This window comes from Lepidochelys kempii, chromosome 5 (assembly GCF_965140285.1).
Source record: "Lepidochelys kempii isolate rLepKem1 chromosome 5, rLepKem1.hap1, whole genome shotgun sequence".
NCBI classification, from domain to species: domain Eukaryota; kingdom Metazoa; phylum Chordata; order Testudines; family Cheloniidae; genus Lepidochelys; species Lepidochelys kempii.
The window spans coordinates 27907480-27931118 of NC_136384.1; the positions used below are offsets into that span (position 1 = coordinate 27907480).

The 23639-nt window shown below is 41.8% G+C and overlaps 1 protein-coding gene across 7 annotated transcripts in view; it reads right to left on the reverse strand.

The window, feature by feature from the left end:
- Positions 1–23639, reverse strand: part of RICTOR (RPTOR independent companion of MTOR complex 2) — a 189001-nt gene that overhangs the window by 141948 nt on the left and 23414 nt on the right. For 3 of the 7 annotated variants that reach the window (XR_012158870.1, XM_073343822.1, XM_073343818.1), the window contains one exon: positions 9434–9531. The exons of 1 other annotated variant lie outside the window; for it this stretch is intronic. Coding sequence is in view for 5 of the 6 variants with exons in the window: in XM_073343822.1 (XP_073199923.1) it covers positions 9434–9531 (98 nt within the window). In the remaining variant the exon portion in view is untranslated. Of the gene's footprint in view, positions 1–9433; positions 9532–19299; positions 19391–19869; positions 20635–23639 lie in introns of those variants that run through there. 3 more of the 7 variants (XM_073343821.1, XM_073343819.1, XM_073343823.1) reach the window with 3 other exon arrangements.

Sequence of the window (23639 nt, forward strand, 5' to 3'; positions counted from 1 at the left end):
TAGCAGTAAACTATTTCTTCAAACTATTCCACATATACACTCATATCTACAAAAAATGAAAAAACATATTAGATAAGTCAAAACTGGTTTTTAAAGAGGAAAAGTATGCACTTTGTAAAAGTCAGTCTTAGGAATACCAAACTGACACAAAAACAGAAATATTTAGACTATTTGCAGTGGGTTGGAATTCTATAATCACTTTAAAAACTCTAATCTTTTGCAAGACACTGAAAACCTGAGTACCTAACCCCGATTATGTCATTCATCTTATTTCAAAGTTTCAAGACATTGTTGCTAGCTTGATTCAAAACAATATGATATTTTCAATAAATATACAATATACTCTGCAAAGAGCTAGATATTTGATATATATTTGTCAAGGGAAAAAAAGATCTGTTTGTCAGTGTACAAAACTGTGTTAGAAGTTGGTCTACTCATAGTTCTGCCACTAATCGGTCTTTCCTAATCTTCCTAGCCACTAGATTTTCACAGAATTCTGAACTAGGTGAAAGGAAACTGCCTCTGTTCTCCAGGCCTCTGGATGATAGTGTCTTCGGCTGCACAGATAACAGTATATTTGGATGCTTCATTCCTCAAAATTTGAGACCATAATTATTGTTAGGTGTGGTAACCACAGTATCAAAGAAGATGAAAGACTGCACGACATGGCTACAAAGTATTGGTCCTCAACTGCAATTCTCAAGAACCATAGTTGGCATGGGAATTGGGATGTGAAGATAACACAGTGGAGTCGCATCTTACGCAGGGGTTAGGTTCTAAAGTCAGCGCGTAAGGTGAAAATCGCGTTATAGTCAAAATTACCCTTGAAAATCCCTTAAATCGCCCATAAAGTACAGTATACTGTACATGGTTGTGTATACAACCCTGTACAGTAATGTATAATGTATACAGTAAAGAGTACATATGCAAACTATAATTTTACAGTATTGTATTTTTAATTACAGGGGGTCGTCAAGGTTTGATGTCGATCCAGGAGACAGATGACAGAGCTTGGGTGATGGAGAGCGAGTCGTAGATGAAGTGGTTGGCTCTGGTTCAGCTTGAGAAGTTGATTGCGTAGGCTCATCTACTGCTGGTTGTTTTTCCTTGAAAAAACATGGTGATTGGCATCTGTCGCTGTTGTCTCTTGAGGTGCTCAAACATTTATTGATACGGTCTCAAATCATCCGTAATACGATGTGTGATTTTGAGGCTTCGTTCCATAGAGGGATCGTATTCAGAAATTAAATCATTCAAGTGTTTCGCTGCTTGGAACACTTCAGCAAATTTATGAAGATTCCAACTTGCTGGCTCTTCCTGTTAGTCGTCATCATCTTAGTCTTCTATAGACCAGTGCTACTCAAAGCGGTGGTCTGCAAGCCATCGGCTGCCGGTCTGCGCGCATATTGAAAAAAAAAATTGCCAGTCCCCCACATCAGATAACTTGAGAAGCATTGCTGTAGACGATTTCATCAGTTCCTCTAACTCTTCATTAGTCAATGTTTCTCTATGGCTCTCAATTAATTCTTTAATTTCTTCCCCAAGGATGTCGACAAAGCCATCACCACCCACTTGCCTGGCCACCTGAACAATGCGTTTCACTTCTTTGTCAATGGTCAGGAAACCCTTAAAATCATTCATGCATTCTTTCCATAGGTTTCACCAACATGTATTGACTGTTTCAGGCTTGATTGCATCCATTGCCTGTTTAATATAAGTGATACAATCGGCAATGTTGAAGGACTTCCAACACTCCATCACATAAAGATTGGGATCAGCATCCATAGCGCTACGTATCCGTGAGAACATAAGCCTTGCGTACATGGCCTTGAAACAGCGAATCACGTCTTGGTCGAGAGGTTGGAGGAGATATCGGGGGGGGGGGGGGAAGACTACTTCAACATCGTTATGCGCAAACCAGAGTGCCGCAGGGTGGCCAGGAGCACTGTCTACGATCAGCAACACTTTAAAGTCAAATCCTCTCTCTTCAAGGTACCGCTTGACCTCCGGAATTAAACATTTGTGGAACCAATCCAGAAATAATGCTGCCATCACCCAAGCCTTTTTATTTGATTGCCAGAACACAGGCAGGAGATTTCTCTTCTTGCCTTTTAGGGCACGGGGATTTGCAGCCCTGTAGAGCAAGCCCGGCTTTATTAAATGCCCAGCCACATTGCCACAAAACAACACAGACACATGGTCTTTAACTGCTTTGAAGCCAGGGGCTTGTCTTTCTGATTTTAAAGTGTAAGTGTGGTTGGGCTTTTTTCCCCCTAGAAGAGCCCAGTCTCGTCAGCATTAAAAACTTGTTCCGGAAGATAGCCCTTTTCTTTTATGATTTTCTTTAATTGTTCGGGGTAGGCTTTTGCTGCCTCTTCATTGGCAGATGCAGCTTCACCAGTAGTCTGCACGTTTCTGAGGTTGAAGTGATTCCTAAAACTGTTAAGCGAACCTTAGCTGGCTTTGAATTCCTTCTCATCAGAAGGCTGTCCCTCTTTGGCGGGAGCTTTGAACAGCGCATAGAGGCTAAGAGCCTTCTCTTCCAACATGTTGCCATCGATAGGCACGGGTTTACGGTTCACGTCTTTCAGCCATAAGTTTAATGCCTTTTCAGTCTTCACTAAAGTCTTATCACGCACCTGGCTCGTCACGGTAGCAGTTATTGGAGCACTCGATACCACGGCTTGACTAATTTCTCTCTCTCGAATCTTGATGGCACAGATGCTAAATTCATTGCAGCCATATTTATGCGCCACATTGGAGACCGACATACCATCTCTCAATAAGTCCAACACAGCCAGTTTTTCCTGCAGTGTTGGAACAGACCGCTGTTTTTTCGGTTGAGCACCAGATGAAGTAGTTGACTTGCATTTAGGGGCCATGTTGTATGAAAAATACATACAGTATCTTTGAACACTAGAATCCCACTCAGCGCGGCGAGATGCTTGCACTATGAGAGGCACACGAGAACTGAGACCGAATGAGGGAATAGCAGATTCCCCTCTCCCATCTCACGCTCATTCCGAGGCATATGCTCATTGAATGGAAAGGTGGGTGGACGCGCCCGCACTATTTACAGATATCTTGGTTTTGTTTTTTTTTGCCGAGCACATATAGCTGAATTCACATAAGTTAAATGTGCGCATGATGCGACTCACCTGTAGCTCTAAAGGAAGCCAAGCTATATCCTGATGAGTATCAGGATCGTTAGTGTCTCTATGGGAAATCTCACTTTCATGTCAAAGTTAAACAAAATTTAAAATAAGCCTATGAAACTGAGGTAAGGCTTCTTATCTGCCTGTAAAACTCTATGCATACTTTAAAAGATTAAACATGAAATGGCCCTGCTCCCATTTGTGTGCAAAAGACTATGATACTCAGACATCTAGGTATTATACATTATCATTTTTGCAAATGCTTTTTAGGACATAAGGAATAGACTGAGGCAGTTAACAGCATAATATAAATGACATAATTGGCCCATAGAACAGATTTATATTTGAAAGATCAGGACTGGTCACAAGTCCCACTCTTTTTTGATACTTGAAAAAAAATTTAAAGTAGAAATCTATGCTTTTTTTCAGATAGGGACAGTAATGATGGATCCAATGTCTATCAGGGTGTGCATCACTAACATTTGTAATTAGATGGGAGAAAAAGAAAGTTTAAAAAATTTAATTTTTCATTTAGAAGTGAAGTTGGGGCCTGGCCTTCAATCACAAAATATTAGGGTTGGAAGAGACCTCAGGAGGTCATCTAGTCCAATCCCCTGCTTAAAGCAGGAACACCACTAACTAAATTATCCCAGCCAAGGCTTTGTCAACCTAAGCCTTAAAACCTCTAAGGATGGAGATTCCACTACCTCCCTAAGTAACCCATTCCAGTGCTTCACCACCCTCCTGGAGAAATAGTGTTTCCTAATATCCAGATCTCCCCCACTGCAACTTGAGACCATTGCTTCTTGTTCTCTTATCTGCCACCACTGAGAACAGCTGAGCTCCATCCTCTTTGGAACCCCCTTTCAGGTAATTGAAGGCTGCCATCAAATCCCCCCTCACTCTTCTCTTCCGCAGACTAAATAAGCCCATTTCCCTCAGCCTCTCCTCATAAGTCATGTGCCCCAACCCCCTAATCATTTTTGTTGCCCTCTGCTGGACTCTCTCCAATTTGTCCACGTCCCTTCTGTAGTGGGGGGACCAAAACTGGATGCAATACTCCAGGTGTGGCCCCATCAGTGCCAAATAGAGGGGAATAATCACTTCCCTCAATTTGCTGGCAATGCTCCTACTAATACAGCCCAATACGCTATTGGCCTTTTTAGCAACAAGGGCACACTGCTGACTCTCATGCAGCTTCTCATCCACAGTAATCCCCAGGTCCTTTTCTGCAGAACTGTTGTTTAGCCAGTCGGTCCCCAACCTCTAGCGGGGCATGGGATTCTTCCTTCCTAAGTGCAGGACTCTGCACTTGTCCTTGTTGAACCTCATTCGATTTCTTTTGGACCAATCCTTCAATTTGTCTAGGTCACTCTGGACCCTATCCCTACCCTCCAGCTTTTCTACCTCTCCCCCCAGTTTAATGTCATCTGCGAATTTGCTGAGGGTGCAATTAATCCCATCATCCAGACCATTAATAAGGAGGTTGAACAAAACCGGCTCCAGGACCAACCCTTGGGGCACTCTGCTTGATACCAGCTGCCAACTAGACATCAAGCCATTGATCACTACCCGTTGAGCCCGACAATATAGCCAGCTTTCAATACACCTTATAGTCCATTTATCCAAGCCATACTTCTTTAATTTGCTGGCAAGAATACCGTGGGAGACCGTACCAAAAGCTTTGCTAAAGTCAAGATACATCACATCCACCACCTTCCCCATATCCACAGAGCCCATTATCTCATTACAGAAGGCAATCAGGTTGGTCAGGCATGACTTCCCTTGGTGAATCCATATTGACTGTTCCTGATCACCTTCTTCTCCAAGTGCTTCAGAATGGATTCCTTGAGGACCTGCTCCACGATTTTGCCAGAAACTGAAGTGAGGCTGACTGGGCTGTAGTTCCCCGGGGTCTCTTTTTTCCCCCCTTTTCTAAAATATGGGCACTATATTTGCCTTTTTCCAATCGTCCGGGACTTCCCCCGCGCACCATGAATTTTCAAAGATAATGGCCAATGGCTCTGCAAACACATCAGCCAACTCCCTCAGCACCCTTGGATGCATTAGATCTGGACCCATGGACTTGTGCACATCCAGCTTTTCTAAATAGTCCTTAACCAGTTCTTTCACCACTGAAGGCTGCTCACCTACTCCCCATACTGTATTGCCCAGTGCAGCAGTCTGGGAGCTGACCTTGTCTGTGAAGACCAAAGCAAAAAAACCACCGAGTACTTCAGCTTTTACCACATCATCTGTCACTATTTTGCCTCCCCCATTCAGTAAGGGTCCCACACTTCCCTTAACCTTCTTGTTGTTAACACACCTGTAGAAACCCTTCTTATTACCCTTTACATCCCTTGCTAGATGCAATTCCAATTGTGCCTTGGCCTTCCTGATTAAACCCTGCATGCTCTAGCAATATTTCTATACACCTCCCTAGTCATCTGTCCAAATTTCCACTTCTTGTAAGCTTCCTTTTTGAGTTTAGACTCACCGAAGATTTCACTGTTAAGCCAAGCTGGTCGCCTGCCATGTTTGCTATTCTTTCTGCACTTCAGGATGGTTTGTTCCTGTGCCCTCAATAAGGCTTCATTAAAATACAGACAGCTCTCCTGGATTCCTTGCCCCCTCATATTAGCCTCCCAGGGTATCCTGCCCATCAGTTCCTTAAGTCTGCTTCTCTGAAGTCCAGGGTCCGTATTTTGCTACTCTCCTTTCTTCCTTTTTTCAGGATCCTGAACTCAACCATTTCATGGTCACTGCTGCCTAGGCTGCCACCCACTTCTACTTCCCCTACCAATTCTTCCCTGTTTGTAAGCAGCAGGTCAAGAGAAGCACAGCCCCATGTCAGTTCCTCCAGCACTTGTACCAGGAAGTTGTCCCCAACACCCTCCAAAAACTCCAATCAGGAAACCCAAATGCACAGTGCACTTCAACTGCTCTGAGCCACAAGTTGCAACAACCACTTTTATTACACTAAAAGAGTATGGTACGAACTTGATGGCATCACAAGCTGTGTCAGAGAGAAGTCTGTTTTTATACCTCTTGGGAGTTTTTGAACCCTTCCATTCATCTACAACCCTACTTTTTGGTGTAGGGCAGTGGTTCTCAAACTAGGGCTGCCGCTTGTTCAGGGAAAGCTCCCGGTTGGCCAGGCCAGTTTGTTTACCTGCCGCATCCATGGGTTTGGCTGATCATGGCTTTCACTGGCTGCAGTTCACCGCTCCAGGCCAATGGGGGCTGCAGATAGCGACATGGGCCAAGGAATGTGCTGGCTGCCCTTCCTGCAGCCCCCATTGGCCTGGAGTGGTAAACCATGGCCAGTGGGAGCCGCAATTGGCCGAACCTGCAGACGCAGCAGGTAAACAAACCAGCCCGGCTCACCAGGGGCTTTCCCTGAACAAGCGGTGGCCCTAGTTTGAGAACCACTGGTGTAGAGGGAGCACTTGTGAACTTGTAATCACTGAAACTACAGATTCTTAATCCAGTAGATAAGAACTCAAAACCCTGTTTGAATGATTTTTATCCTTTTTATTCACACATTTCTTTGGTGGCACCCACTCTGCCCACAGACATCAGAATTTTCTGTGCTTGATGGTGGCTCTGCCAGAGGGTGAAAAAAAAAATCTATTTTTAGGACAGAAACGAACTTCCTGTTCTTATCAAACTCAAAAAATAAGTTTCTTTCTTGTTTATGTAGCATGTACACTTGGATAATTCTAATCTCCCAGATGTTAGCGAATAGGAAAAACCTAACCATTCTGGTTTTGAATTGAGATAATCCCACTTGATTTGGGGTAATTATAATTCTTTGATCCCCACTATAGTGGGGATCAATTCACTGGATGTTATAGACCACTGGCATTAAATAGCCTCCCCTAAACTGTCCCAGATTCTTCTGAAGGGAAGGAGGAAATTCTGCCCTTTTATGAGAGAAAAGTTGCAATTGTTTGTGGGATGCCACAGTAAGAGTTTTTTTTCTGAATTCTGATGAGCTGGAAGGGTGTTATTTGGCTCTTTTGTTTATTTGGCTCTTTTGTTTAGCTGACTTTGATAAATTAGTGTAAAGTATTTCAAATAAAGAGGAAGAACTTTTGATGTGTGTGTCATGATAAGGAGCTCTGGATGGGACTGCTGGTCCAGGACAGATTTCTGAAAAGGAAGTCTGGACAAAAATTGTTGAGAATTATCCAAAGGGGCAAAAATCTCACTACACACTGCAGACTCTCCAAATTCTCTGTAAAGGCTAAGCCTGCATGAAGCGGGTGTCAAGAGATTCAGAGCCGGCCTGGAAGAGAGAGATTTGTCAGTGGTACTGAGGATGATCAGCTCTACTTTAGGACCTTCTGTGCTTTGTACAATGGTAGATGTAACTTCACTTGTGGTATGAAGAGCTCTTCCTGTAGTGAAGGGAACCGTGGGTGAAGCTGATCTGCTTGACTGCATCGACGCAGACAGCACTGATGCATAGCTCAGGCACTCAGAGGAACTCAATTCAAGTTTCAACTTCAAGGATGCACACTTTAAAGACTTCGGATTGGCTTCTGGACAGGTTTCAAGGAGTCCTTTGTCTAACCGCTCTTATGCTCAAATAAATTGGTTAGTCTCTAAGGTGCCACAAGTACTCCTTTTCTTTCTGCATGAGAATGAAGCAGATTTGACAACCTTCACTGTTGTTGGAACCAGTGGCATGAACAGGTATAAAAAATTGGCCACTTTTGGAGGGGCACTTTGTGTCCCTGCAACCAGAGGAGCTGCCTTTCCTTCCTCCACCCCCACCCCAACTCCTGCGTCCAGAGGAGCTGCCTCTCCCCGCCACGGCCCGGTGGAGTTGGCTCTCCCTCTCTCCCCCACGGCCCTGTGACTAGAGAAGTTGTCATCTCCTGCCCTGGACCAGCACTGAGGAGCTAGTTCTCCCCGCTACAGGAGGTGGAGCTGGCTCTCCTCCTTTCCCACAATGGCCCAAGGGCCAGTGGTGCTGACTCTCCCTCCCTCCACCGCCCAGGGGCCGAGCAGTTCGCTCTGCCTGCCCCAGGGGAGTTCTGTGCCCAGGCTGATTTGTGGGGAACTGTGCCCCTGCTTGCCCCCCCCTTGTGCACACCCCTGGTTGGAACTTAATAAAAATTAGTTGATGTACATGTAGTAATAGAATCCAGATCATTTTCTTAACTATGTTGGTTTTACAGTGACAGGAATAAATATTTTAGTCACTAAAGATAGCAGGTATAACTCAAATATACATAATGCGAAAAAGTGTCATAATTCCTATTCATTTCCTTTTATCAGAGGATTTTGGTATTTAAACACAGAACAACTTAAGAAGTTACCTGTATCATCCTTTCCATCACAGATTTCTGAATGAAATTTCAGTCAGGTTTTTCCTTCCCCAACAACACTCGCTGAAACTGTCAGCGAGGAGACTATATTTTCAAGCCCATATAATCACCCCCTTAAAGTAGGAGTTTTGAAGTATGAGTAAGTATGGAATAAATGTAACTGGAAAGGGATTAGCTTGATCAAAAGAGATACTAAATACACTTTTAAAAACATTAGTCAATTTCCATACAAAATCAGGATCTAATATACTACTAAGGCATTTATATACTGCTCACTATTTTGGTGTTTGTGCACCAGTTACCTGGACTGAAGTGAAAACTATAAATCATACCACCGTGAATCAACAGTAAATATAAGTAGGAAAAAAAAGGCCTCTTACCTAACCCTCTCTGTTCTAGTCTACCCAAATTCTGCTTTTGAAATATTTCTTGCCTCCTGTTAAGACCAAGCCACAACTCTTCTCTCTGAACTGCTCTACTGGCTATCCATTGCTCTGTGTATTTCTGCCTTACATTAAAAGGTACATTTCTACTTATAACCGAATTAGTCTCCTTTCACTTTCCCCAGATCTCTGGAAACACTCCCTCTATGTCCTCCCCCCCCGCAAACATCTCCATTCCTTTTTCCGTGCAACTCCATTCCCCTCTCAAACCTATTCCAGCTTTGCGCACGTCATTCAAATTTCTACTAAAACTCACTTCTGTCACAAAACCCATGAGTGAATTAAACAAACAAAAATTCAGCCACCAAGAGGTAAGTGAACTAATGCATAATCTTGTTTGTTCTCTCTCGCCATGGTGTCACATCTAAATTCTGAATCATAAATTCTTCGCAGCAGGGACTACTGTGAGGGTCCTAACAAACATCTGGCATAGTAAAAATAAAATAATCATTAAAAGAAATTACCACTGAACAAGCTGTACCAGTTAAGTTCTTACCTTAGTAAAATTATTCAAGTGGCCTAGTTTTCTCATATTTGAAACACCTTGTAATTTGGCCACATTTTGGAGAATCTCCCTCAAGTTATCATAGGGTTCTGCAAAAGAAACAGATTATTGGTAGATATGATTCAGAAAAACAAGCATTCACCACATATTTTCCCAAACATAATAGGTACCCTGTTCATTTTTCCGGCTTTTGGTTAAGGATCTAGCCTGTTTTTCTTCAAAGAGTTCCGATTTGGCTTACACCTAGAACCGCAATATGCGTATTTGCGTTCCCAGAATAAGTGGCATAAGCCCAAGAAGTGGACACACACCTATTTCAAAGGAAAATTTTAGCAATACCCTGTTATTAAACAAACTTCAGCAATTTGTAAATCTAGATATTTAAAAATTCTCCAACACTACAATACCTGAGTACATCATAAATCTTAATGAATTTATCCTCAGCATCTCTGAGAGGGAAGTATTACTTGCTTTTTACAGACTGTGAATTAAAGCACAACGAATGAGCAATTTGTTCAGCATCACTCAGGAATTTTGTGGTCAAATTAGGAAGTGACCCTGATCTCCCAAATACTAGTGCAGTGCCTTAGCCAGAGGCTATTCTTCCATGATACCAAATTGTAGGCATGCATTGTTTAACAGAAGCTGTACAACATTCAATAAAATATTCACCTTCTTAACTTTTCTGATATTAATACCTTATATTTCCCAACCAACCACTACCCCAGGCCATACCACGGCCAGAGAGGGACCCGCTAGGAAGCGGCGGCAAGAAGGAGTTTGCCTGGAGGTGGATCTATTGTAATCAAGACTCAGGGAACTGCTTTTCTAAAGCAGCCAGGACCGGCTACAACTGAGAACATGGGACATTAGCCCTTTCAAGTAATCCTATCACAGACTGGAAAAGCATTATTAGTGAAATATGTAATGCATTTTCTACTGTCTTAGTGAAACTTGCAGCTGGAAAAAAAGGACAGCCAGCTCCGTGCAAAGCAGTTTGAAAATGACTGCTCTAATCACAGAGAGCGCTATCCCCCATAACTCCATAAACACATTACTGGTCTCTGTCGTTCAAAAAGATTTACTGCAGATCACAAAATCTGAATAAATGGACAAGTCTCTACTCAAGACATATCCTGAACTGATGTAGAAGAACAGGGCAAGAGCCTGCCCTACCACTAGGAGATGCAACCTTTACTCCTAAAAAATTTACTCCAACAGTCTAACTTCCAACTGAACAGTCAGTAAGCACCATCAATTAGGTAACTGGTCAAACACATACACGATAGCTTGGGGAGAGAGTGTATGGTAGAATGTTATGCATCAGGGTTAAACCAAATAAAACCCACTAAACAAACTGAGGTCGATATAAAACATTTCTACACATATATTTGGATACCACATCAAAAGCATTTACTTTTGAGAGGATCATACAATTTAAAGATGGAAGAGATTCTATTGGCAGGTCCATCATGATCCAAGTTCAGGATTATTCTGTATAGTTTATTTTTCTAGCATTTTATCCAGTTTTAGATGCTTCAAGCTGTCAAAGCCAAAACAAAGGAAAATTAAAGAGAATGATGCTAGGGTATAGTTATGGTACTGCTTTCAGTTTAGGTCATAACCCCTCATTTCAGGGCTTAAACCGAAGGGGGAAACTACCTCCCTGTTATTTGTCTTCTCTGAAAATATAATTTAACTGACTCCTATTCTTTTTGGTTTTGCTTTTAGCATGGCATAGGTGGGAATTTCCCTAGCTCACAAAAGCTTTTGGACCTGTAACACACAGCTGCCAATACCGCCAAGCCTTCTAAAATGTTCATCTTCAGTTCTCTGATAAACGGGGAGCAAAGAATGCCGTAAATTATCAGACTTAAGCCGATAAAGTTTAAACTTTGAGAGGAAGGAAGGTGGACAAATAGGAATTTAGTGATATCTTCAGAGAGGCTGAATTATAGGCAAGTATGTTTCTCTAATGATACAGTCATTCTTATTCATACAGAGTACAAAGCTTGAAAAAAATTTTGCTAAACTAATTTTCTAGCTTACCGAGGGGCCAGAAAGCATCCCAAGCTTTTCATGCAACTCAGAGTCCTGGATACTTTCCAAAACCCCTACCATCAAACAGGGGGAAAAAAAAAAAAACACACACACACACACAAATCCCCCAGTAAGATCTCATTGCAGCACAATCTTGCTGTCCTGGAGAAGGGACTCCAGTATACAAGCTACAATATAAGCAGGAAATTGAGAGGACAAGTGGTCTTTTCTATTACTAAACTACAAAGATGAGTAAAACAATTTGGTCCATTGTGATCTGTTCATACCAGCAATATACAATTGCAGAAGGACCAGGCTGATAAAGAATTACAGAATGCCACCTCAGAATACACTTGTTCAGGAGAGAAGTATGAAGTAGTCAGCATGTAGGTCAAACATTGTCAACTGAAACCTTAGTTCCAATCAATACTCACAGGGAACGGATTCCAACTAGGTAAAAGAGGCATGGCTCATTTTCATATCATTACCAGAAATAAACTTGAATAAAAGGGCGTAAGATGAGAGAAATACCAGTGGGAGGGGTAGGGTAAAACACAGAGTGAACACAGTTTATGGAAAGTAATCTGGCTCAGCCTGACCACAGCCATTCTTTTCCTACCTGCAACAGAGATATAAATCCTCACCCTAACCAGATCTGAGGTTCTGCAGCTAACTGGATTCCCGTTGAATCAAAGATCCAAGATTCAGTGCATAACTTTCTCCTTGACATCCCTGTAAATTCTTATATCATGGCAGCAGGGGGAAGTCCAGAACTGGTGTGTGTATATTTGCAGAATAATGGATTGAAATTTCCTATAAATAATAGGAAAAGGTAGGAAGATTGATTGGCAGTGTTGCCAACTCTCACGATTTTATCATGAGTGTCACAATGTTTAGTTTTCCTGAAACACTAGCTCCTAGAATCAATCTTTCATTTAAAAAAAGTTTTTTAGCCCTCCTGCTTGAAAATATGACAATCATAGAATCATAGACTTTAAGGTCAGAAGGGACCATTACGATCATCTAGTCTGACCTCCTGCACAACGCAGGCCACAGAATCTCACCCACCCATTCCTGTAACAAAACCCTGAGCTATGTCTGAGCTACTGAAGTCCTCAAATTGTGGTTTAAAGACTTCAAGGTGCAGAGAATCCTCCAGCACATACGCTAAAAATGCAAAATCAGAAAGCAAGAAGAATCCATATTTTACAAAATTCTCATGACTTTTAAGCACTTGAGGATGGAGATACGTTATGATTCAGGTGGGGTAAATGTGGTGAGTCAGAGATTCTATTCCCTAGCGTGTTCATGATAACACCAAAGAGCTCTACTTCATAAAGCAGTCAGTGAAGGGATGGACCACACGCTGTAATCATCACACTAGCACCAGTGACACCACCTTCCCCTAGCAGATTTGGCAGCATTGTCTGACCACATGTAAAAATAATGTTCCAACCACTGTTCCTGTTAAGCATATACTGGCAGAACAAACAGGAAGCATGGTAGATTTCCACAAAAATGTCAATGACTCTATAAATAAGTTAATTGATTAATGTGTAATTTCACACACATCCCTTCCAAGATGCTTGATCAGTAGTTAATACAATAACCAGTGCATGTATTGTGAGTATATTTACAGTAGAAACAGCAGGCTGAAGCACCAGCCAATATCACTTCTATCAAAGGATCCAACAAAACTAGTCTAAAGCAGAACTACCCAAACTTCCCCTTCTACACTGGAGTCTCATAACAGCCCCGCTGCTAACCCACTCCCATCTACTGCAGAAAGTGACTCACCCAAGAGGTTTCAGAGTAACAGCCATGTTAGTCTGTATTCGCAAAAAGAAAAGAAGTACTTGTGGCACCTTAGAGATTAACCAATTTATTTGAGCATGAGCTTTCGTGAGCTACAGCTCACTTCATCGGATGCATACCGTGGAAACTGCAGAAGACATTATATACACACACAGAGACCATGATCTCATGGTCATCTTTCATAGTCTCTGTGTGTATATAATGTCTTCTGCAGTTTCCACAGTATGCATCCGATGAAGTGAGCTGTAGCTCACGAAAGCTCATACTCAAATAAATTGGTTAGTCTCTAAGGTGCCACAAGTACTCCTTTTCTTTTCACCCAAGAGGAGCACAGTGGTGGCAGCATTTAGTTGGCTCCACCCCCGGAGGTGCCCAGGGCAGAGTGGCATGGAATGGACAAGGGGTCCTTGCCTTCCCCCCCTCTTGCCAGAGCCTCTGACTCCCACAGGCTCAGGACAGTTTAAAAATACCCAGGGCTGTTGACCAGTGGGCATCCAGGACTGGGCAGCAGCAGGAAGAGCACTCAAGGAGTTCCCAGAAATCACGGAGGGGAGAGCAGCAGGCGGCTGCTCCCTGGGGAGGGCTGGAAGGGACCATGCTCTCCCCATCTCCTTTACAACCTCTGGTAAAGGAAGGGTCCTGTCCTGCCTTGGACCGGACACTTGGCTGGCCGGAGCCCTGTGGAAACCTCACTCCCTGACCCCTGATAACGTCACGGCACCCTGCCTAGGGGCGAAAGTGCCTCACAGTTTGAAAACAAAATGGTCTAAAGTGCTAAAAGTGAGCTCAAACAGAAACTTCCCTAAAGTCTTCTCTCAAGTAACTAGAACTAAAGGTCAGGAACTCCTTTCACCTCACAACATTGTACTTAGAGACATAAAATGGGTGAGGGCATATCTTTTATTGGACCACCTTGTCTCTCTAATATCCTGGGACTAATTTACAACTACAATTCATGCAAAAGTTCATTTAACAACTCCGATTAAAAATTATATAAATTTTTTTTTCTTCCTCTCACTTTAAGAGGACCACAGAATTAACAACCCCAGACAACCACTGTGTTATACCTGAATCACATGAAGATTATACAAAGTATTTGGGTGCAATGGAGTTGTTCGCAAACAAGCCTCTGAGAACAGCCTTCCAAACTCGATGCTGTCCACAGGAATTAAGCAGAGCATAAAGGAATAATCTGACTAGAAACATTCAATGGAATTGAATCAATCACTGGTCAGAGTTAAGTAGATAGATGTAAATTATTTTTTGAAAGTGAAAGTTCTTTACAAGTACTCATAGCTTATCAAGGTGTTCATGCAAGTTTGGAAGATCGTCACATATCAGGCTCATTAAGAAGTCAATAAACAATGTTTTATCAGTAAACAATGCAATCTGAGGCACTGCATGTGAATGAAGGCATAACCTTCACTATCAGTTTATTAAGGTAATGTCTGGAGGGAAAACTATTCACAATGACAATAAGCACTCTGAATTCATACCCACATGCATGTGAAGTCCAGAATTCAGAAACTACCCCAAAAATTTGAGTTCCCTCACTCAAGTAGGCAATGCATCTGACTTCTAACATTTATAGGCGTTGTTCTCCAAGACACACCATGCTGCCCTTTTCATAGATGTGAATAGATTAAGGATTATTTGTTCTTTGTCCCCAATCAAGGATCAGAATCCAATTGTGATAGATCTGTACACACAATTAAAAGAATCTCTGAAGACTTTACACTGAGTATATGATTCCCAGACAGAAAAGATGGAGTTTAGTAGAGGGCATGTATCAGTAATTTAAGAGTAAAAAATATATATTAAAGGGATGCAATTACCACACAAAACATAACACACCACACAGCATAACTCTACATTTCCTGGGTTTAAGATTACACTTAAAAGAAATCCAAATATGTTAAAAATACATAGTTAATGACCAAAACACACTTAACTCTGCCCTGCAATGACAATGACTGCACCACAAGTAAGGTGGGGCAGAGTTTGTCTGGGGCTCTGGTTTATGGTGGGGGCGGGGGGGGGGGGGGAGAAAGAGGTCAAAAACTGCTGTAAAAAAGATGCTCGGTGGACAGCTTTGCAGCAATGACTCCCCCCTCCCAGGAATGTGAGGTCCAAAGGGCATAAAGGTATGAAACTTGGGAGGGGCAAGTGTGTCTGTTCCACGCAGCAAGGAAGCCAGTGCCCACCCTCCCTCCCCTAGTGGAAGCAAATGGCAGGCTGGGTTAGGACCTGCTGTGAGTACTACACTAGTCGCTCCTTTTAAAGGGGGGCTGGGAAGGAATTTTTCCCACACCACCTGAATTTGACTTCGGCAGAGTGAGGTTTTTTCACTTTCTCCACAGTGGGTGTGAGAGAACCTTTTCTGGTGAGAGAAAAAGGTGGTAGGCCATGTCACAATTTAGGGCTTGGCTACACTTGTGAGTTAGAGCGCATTAAAGCAGCCCCGGGCGCCCTAGCTCACTACCCATCCACACTGGCAAGGCACGTAGAGCGCTCTCTCTCCACGGCTAGAGCGCTCTTGGTACTCCACCTCGGCAAGAAGATTAACACTTGGTGCGCCTTGGCTGAAATTTCCAGGCGTCAGCGTGAACGAGGTGTTGCATTACTGCCTTCTGATCAACCTCCGGGAACGTCCCATAATCCCCTTAAATCAAGTGGCCACTCTTGTCATTGTTTTGGAATCACTGCAGGAATGCACATATGCCCTTTGAAAGCTCTGTTTTGACAGCTGGCATGCTTATCTGCTCCGAGACAAAGCAAACCATTACTGTAGAATGGTGTGGGGGGGGGCGGAAGGGTGCGGCGGGGGGGGGTGTGTGCTGCTGTCTGAACTTACAAGACAGCATGCTGACATGCTCTCCTCCCCCCCCACATACACACAACACACTCCCTGTCACACTCCACCCCATTTGAAAAGCACGTTGCAGCCACTTGCATGCTGGGATAGCTACCACTATGCACTGCTCTCTGTGGCCATTGCAAGAGCTGCTAATGTGGCCACAGCAGTTCACTTGCAGCTGTCAGTGTGGACAGACTGCAGCGCTTTCCCTACTGCGCTCTACGAAGGCTGGTTTAACTCAAAGCACTCTACATCTGCAAGTGTAGCCATGCACTTACTTTGTAAGGTTGGGCGGATGTCCAGTGCAAGTACTCCATAGGGAAGGCAGCCAGTGACCAGATAAATGGCCTGTTAAAGGACTTAAAAGGAGGTAATGGATAAAAGAACAGAACGGGGGAGGGGATTGGGAACTTCTCTGATTGGTATGGCAGGGAACCAACCTCCCCTCTCCCCCCATTCTCATAGCCCACCTTAACCCTCTTATGAGGGTGGTGGATGGTAAGGTCCAAGCCAAGGATTAGCTGGGGGACCTGGATAGAAACAAAGGGGGGCTGGTGAAAATCCCGGAGAACTGATTTGAATAATCATGGATTTGCCTGCACTGTACACTCCATCTGCCGGGTAGTCCCAGACATCTATATAATAAAGTTGCAGCCTGATTAAGATCCATAACAAGTGTCTCATGTCCTTCTTGTGTTATACCCAGACAATGAAATACCTATAGGATTAGGATTAAGGCATTTTAATGTTTGTGGTCCCTGACTAGACTAAACTGATTTTTAAATACTGGATTTTTTTTTCATATACTCCCCCCTCACGCAGATGTGATGGAGCAGTAAAAAGCTCTCAAAGCTCACTGGTGAATCTGGATTTTAAATTGCAGTTAATATATTAGTTTAGAGAGCAGTACTATTAAAATGAGCATTATGTGAAATGGAGGTACTTCTATTAGATAATTGGGACAAAGAAAAAGATTAACAGGTGAATCAATTTAAATCAAGGCCATTTAAATCATGAAGTGGAAAGCCTCAATTTAAATGAGCTTTTCCATTTGTACTTCAGATATTTTCTAAAAAAGGCACACTCATTGACGGATATAACCATTAAATCATGTTGATTTACAATTAAGTAGAATCTTTATACTAGATTTGGTACATCTTTTTGTGACTAGAAGGGTACACTCTATCACATTTATTTAAGCAATTACATAACTTAATATTTGCAAATTCTTACTAAGTTTTTAGTATTTAGAAAATGAATAATTAACTTCTCTCTCATTATTTGTGTCAAGAGCATTAGGACAGTAACTGGAATTTAATTAAAGACACAAAACTGCATATAAAATGTATTTTTATTAAACAAAATAACCGTAAGCGTTTTGGATACATAACCATCTTTTATCAAAATATGTTTCACAATTACAACTAAATGATTTATTAAACAAGAGAGATTAATTGTACTCATTGAATTAAACTGATTATTTCAGGGCAGCCTGGGAAACTTTTCAAATACATCTAAGTAAAAGTAATGGGAATGTAAGTTCCTACTTGCCCAAGTCTCTTGAAAATGAGCAGTCTCCTAAATTACTTAGGCTGTCCTTCAGACTTTTAAAAATAGTAGATTTCATCCCCTTCTCCCTCCTTGTTTTTATTCATAGACTGGATGAGGAAAAAAAAAACAAAGCTTTCCAGCTTTTTCAACTCCCAATAGATTTTCCAACTTAGAATATTTTTTCATTTGAACTAATTCAATCTGTGCTGCTGAAGAGACTACTGCTGTCTAAAGCTGGTTTAGCACTTCAATAAACTCTGCGCAGGTGCTTAACTAATGACGTCTACCAGTCCAATGGTGTAACTTTTTTAAAAAACATTAGCAAAACCTGTGCTGCTTAAATAGTTCACCGCCAGCCCTGAAATTTATTACGATTGGCATGACTGATGGGCATTAATTGTCACCAATGCCATAGCTGCATCATCTTGTCTAGGAGTTAGGCATCTACCCTAGTACTCTGGGTTGAAAATATTGGCAAGAAAAGGAGGAGTAAGTGCTTGATCCATCTGCTTCTTTACAGCCTGCAACAGAACTTTGTTGTTGGGTTTTTCCTTTCTTCAGTGTCTCTTGAAGTTCTTTCAAAATTGCAACAGAATCAACAATACAGCAGCAATCTTTCTGCAATTTATCCAAGGCTATGAAAATATGTTTCAGTATAGTCAGGAGATCTTCCACATTTCTCTTTAGTCTGATGTTGACTACTGTGGTGTGATAGTTCCATCTGCGTTGTCATGATTTTCTTCACAAATTGTCATCAGAATTGGCCAGTTCTTAATAAATAGCTCAAAAATCAATCACTGAATTCCACTGCACATCTTGGGGGAGAATTAATTTGGATCTTCCGGCTCTCTTCAGTGAAGCTGAAGCAAAGTGATTGGTACCAAAGTATTCTGCAATTTCAACATTTTCCGTTTTTCTGGAGTTGTACTTAAGTTTTTGGCTAAAGACGTACCAAACAAGCTCCGCATCCATATATTATAAAAATTGCAGGTTCCCTTCATTATCTTCTTCTAGATTTCTTCTCATACATTTGCAACATTGTCAGTACAAAACTATGCACTTGACACTTTTTTTTTTGTTCACAGTTTGTTACAGCTTTTACTGCTACTTCTTTTAAGTATTATATTAGGAAATGCTCACACAGCATATCAATTGTTTCTGTAAAATAGACAACCCCATCTTCTGTTATCACAAAATCACCTACAATTGGATTATTGTGTACACACTGCTCCACCCATCAAGACTCAGATTAATGAGTATCCTGTCAATGTTTTTTTCACACTGTTCAATTTCCCTCTCCTACACTGCATCAACCAACCTTCAAGTGACGTCTGCTCTTTTGGGTGGCGCATAGCCTGGTTGTAATGATTGAACCATGTCAATGAAATGTTTCTTCTGAAGATGATGAAAAGGAGAATTTGTTGCATTAATGAACCAAGCAATCTTTTCATCTATGGAGTCTTGATGGAATTTGCTGGTCCTGATTACAAACTCATCCGTGGTTATACTGGATGGCGAAGTCTTTTTTTTTTTTCTTGGGGATGGAGGGGGGGGAGGAGGGATACAGGTAGTTTACCTTCTGATGTATGCTTACTTGCAATGCTGCTGGTGGTACCAGTAGATGACTCCAGCAGTAGACATGGCAGATGATGGGCATTCATAACCTCTTATGTCTAAGGTGGACCCTGAAACAAAAATGGTTAAAAAATAATGAAAGATTCCCCCTACTGCAGATGTTTGTACCAATGTTTAAATGATAGAATTTAATCAAAAAGTATTATAGGGAAATAGATAAATAGATAATCCTTATGATTTAAGTCTATTTAAATCCTTATCTTTAACAACATCCCAAACAGTTTGAAAGAACATTTAAAATGTTAATATTCATGAACTGCCTAATAAATACTTTTAAATAGGAAAGCTTCACCTAGGATATTTGATTATATTGAGCAATAAAAAAAATCTGAAAAAGTACAGCCGTAAGAGCAAAAATAGTAATTGATAAGTACTCCACAAACATACCAATTATAATTTGAAAATAAACATTTTGAAATTCATAAGTAATCCACCCAAAACACAAATTTATGACAATAATCTAAGCTATCTTTTATCATAGTAAAACATGGTAGGCAGTCGATAATAATGCAAAAATAATTTTACTAACCAGTTGACCCAGACTGTTCAGAGATGCACTTCATCTTCAAAGTCATTGCCTTCTGAAGAGCATTTTTCATAATGTTGTTTCATTCTGACAGCCAAGTCTTGCATCTCTTTGTTGCACTGTTTACATTTGGCATATGTTCCTTTTTACTTAGAGGTACAGGCATTTTCTTGAAAATATTCCCTACAGAATCTTTTTAGGACCTGCAGGCGTGACAGGCTTTTCTTTCCTCCCAGTCTCCAGATGTTCAAATCAACACTAGAGGCTGCTCTCTGAAGAATGTTGTCCTTTCTTCCCACAGTCCTGATTTGACACCAGTGCTGCTCCTTTCTGGTTGCATACATTGCTCCTTCTCCCCTTGTTACATAATTTCCCTGCCACACCCAACCATTACCCCCCAGAAAAAAACAAAACAAAAACACTAACAAAACAAGACTTCTGCTCATGTAACCCACATACCTTTTGCACGGCAGTATTTTATTTGCTTATAGGCCATTGAGATATTAATGCATGCCTGTTTGTTTGTATCTCTGTGTACTCATGCAAGGAGACAGAGACTTCAAGAAACCATCCAGAAGCAAGGGCTGGTAGTTACTGGGCAGACCAGTGGTCTTCCATGAGTTGGAGAGCAAATTTTCATGGTGGGTGGAGACATAATTTGAGAATTAAGAAAATCAGAGCTCAGGTAGGGAAAAGCTATAAAAAAGTCCCGGCCTACAGGCCATCTGCAGCCCAAGAACCTCCCCAATGTGATCTGTGGGGCTCCAGCAATTTTGGGGCCAGGTCTCTCCCTTGGCCCTGCCTGCTGCCCCCCCAGACACTCTCCCTCACCTGCCCCCCCCCCCCCCCGGTACGCAATTTAAAATGGCCCAGGGCCGCGCCCACCAGCAGCAGAACAGCGGAGCTGAGCGGCTTCCTGCACGCTTGCTCCAAGTGGCTGCTGGCCCCTCCCTGCGGCCATGGGGCGGGGCTGTGCGTCCACACGCTGCCCCTGCCCTGAGCACCCCTGAGGCCAATGGGAAGCCGTGGGGTCGGTGCCTGGGGACAGCAGCACGCAGAGGCCCCCCCAGCCCGCCCTGCCTTGAAGGCCCAGGTAAGCGATGACCCCCCCACCCCTCTCCCAGAGCCTTCACCCTCACCCCCTCCCACCCCCAAACTCCTTTCCAGAGCCTGCACCCCTCCTCCTTTCCACACACCCCTTCCCACCCCTAAACTCCCTCCCAGAGCCTGAAATCCCACCCCCTCCTCCTGAACCCCCACCCCTGCCCCAGCCCAGAGTCTGCACCCAGCATCCAAACTCCATCCCTAAGCCTGCACCCCAGATCCCTTCCCGCACCAAAACTTCCTCCCAGAGCCCAGCTTTTTAAAATTGAGAAAGAAACTTTCCCTTTGTCTATTGTTCTCTGGCTGCAGGGACACAAAGCAGCAATGCTATAAGTAGGAATGCTGTATAAGGTTTGAACCAGGTATGAAAAAGTATCTTCCATACCTAGAAGAAATTATTTGGATAGGGAATGTTTAGTTAGACACAATAAGCTTTATTTCTTATTTTGGCTTGTGGATCTCCTCTGTGCTGATGCTCTTGTTTGCTTACAAACTTTAAGCTGAACCCCCAAGAAAGCTAGTTTGGGTGCTTAATTTTTGGAATTACTCTTAAAAAATCTAACAAAAGCCTAAATTCCAGATTTTTTTTTCCTTTTTTGTTTAATAAAATTTACCTTTAAGAACAGGGATTGGATTTTTGTGTCCTAAGAGGTTTGTGCATGTTGTTGGATTAGGTGGTAGCAACAGCTAATTTCCTTTGTTCTCTTTCTCAACTCTTCCCCAGAGGGAGGGGTGAAAGAGCTTGAGGGTATCCCACAGGGAGGAATTCCCAAGTGCTCCTTCTTGGGTTCAAAGGGGGTTTTTTGCATTTGGGTGGTGGCAGCGTTTACCAAGAGAAAAGCTGTAACCTTGGGAGTTTAATACAAGCCTGGAGTGGCAAGTATTAATTTTTAAAATCCTTGCGAGCCCCCACCTTCTGTACTCAAAGTGACAGAGTGGGGATTCAGCCTTGACATGAGCATCCAAGTAAGGCCCAGGGACGATTGTAGATGTCCCAGCAACAGAGGGTGGTGGAAACAGTACTGTCTCAAGACCTCCCTTGCAGGCCTCCCCTGCTGTCATCTTTTACAGCTAACTCTGACTAGCAGGCTTAAGTCTTCCTGTCAATAGGTATCCAAGTAAAGTTTTCCAAATCTTGGGTCTACTGTATAAATAAATATACATGTAGAAGAGATAAATCACTCTTACATGAGACTCTGTAAATTTAAAAATAAGTTGTACAACTTACTAGGCGTGGATAACTAAAATCTGTATGAAAAATATACCATCATATGCAGTAGCCCGTTTAAAATGACCATAATTGTTATCTTTGTGTCTTTTAAAATATCCAATCTCTTGCCAGATTACTTTCTTCCTTTTTATTTTGTTTTAAATCTAAGTTACATGTGCATACAAGGCACCCTAAGCTAATCGTTTCTTTTCCTTTAAGTGTTCTCAGATTGGAACCTTTTTTGAACCAAATTCATAGGAAATCCAGAAAATTATTGGGTTTTACAGTTAAGTTATAAAGTCCCCCCCCCCCAAAAAAAAACAAACCAAAAACAGATTTTATAATGGAAATGGTGACACAACTTTATTATATCAACTATAGCTACAGTATTTACCTTGAACAGAAACACAGAGAAAAGCCAGAAGACCTGTTGTTCAGGCAATTTCAGGCTGCCACATAGTTAACACTCAAGATACTTTTACATTTTGGAGAAGAGAAGGGGGAAATTGAATCAAGGCCATTCCTGAGCAGGTAAAGGACATCCCTAATGGCTGAAACAAATGCTAAACTTCAGGAATGCTGCTTTGAGAATGAAACTCTTAGTGCTGAGGGAGGATACCAGAGAATAGTTTTAAAATGAGAGAGTTTTGTGCTAAATTTAAAACATCAACCTGGTATCCTGCAAGCGGTCACACAGATATACAGAATAAAATCAGTTACAATACAGTTTTGGAAGATAGTATGGGCCACATGTTGTATCCAGCATCTCTTATAATCTTGTTTTTACAGCGTTATAGTAAACTGATATTTTCAAAGCACTCAGAATGCACTATGTATTTGAAGCAAAGCAGTAAACCCGAGAACATTCAACAAAAGATCATAACTGAAGCCACAGAAGCCGTATGTTGAATTGAACCATCTGAAAAGGTCCTATGCTCTTAATTGTTCAGTCCCTTTAAAGTTAATTATACAAACGAAAGTAGTGATCTTCTGAAATGTCAAATATTAATTTAAACTAGGCTATAATTTATTATTATGAGTTATTACAATAAATCTCCTCCCCCTTTGCCAACTCTAGTCAGAAAATTCTAGCTCGTCCAACCATATCGGAAAAATGTTTAAAGCTAACTTGACAAAAATACATACTTCCCTTCAGTTAATATGAAATAGTCATTGTATCCGATCTACCAGACAAGCCTCCTTTCAAAAATACATAAAAGAAAAAAAATCCAACAACTTTAGGCCCTTCATAGTAGATATCAATTTTTGAAAAGTATCTATTTTTCAAATGTTGACATGGAATATCAATTGATATCAAGTAATTTAAGAATGTTAAATAAAACATACACGTTCTTATTGAACCATAAAGCCAGACAAACCTAAGTTCAATTTTCTTATTAAGCTTAAGTATTTTTGTAGTTAGCAAATAAAAAAAATAGATTGGAACCACAGGCCAACA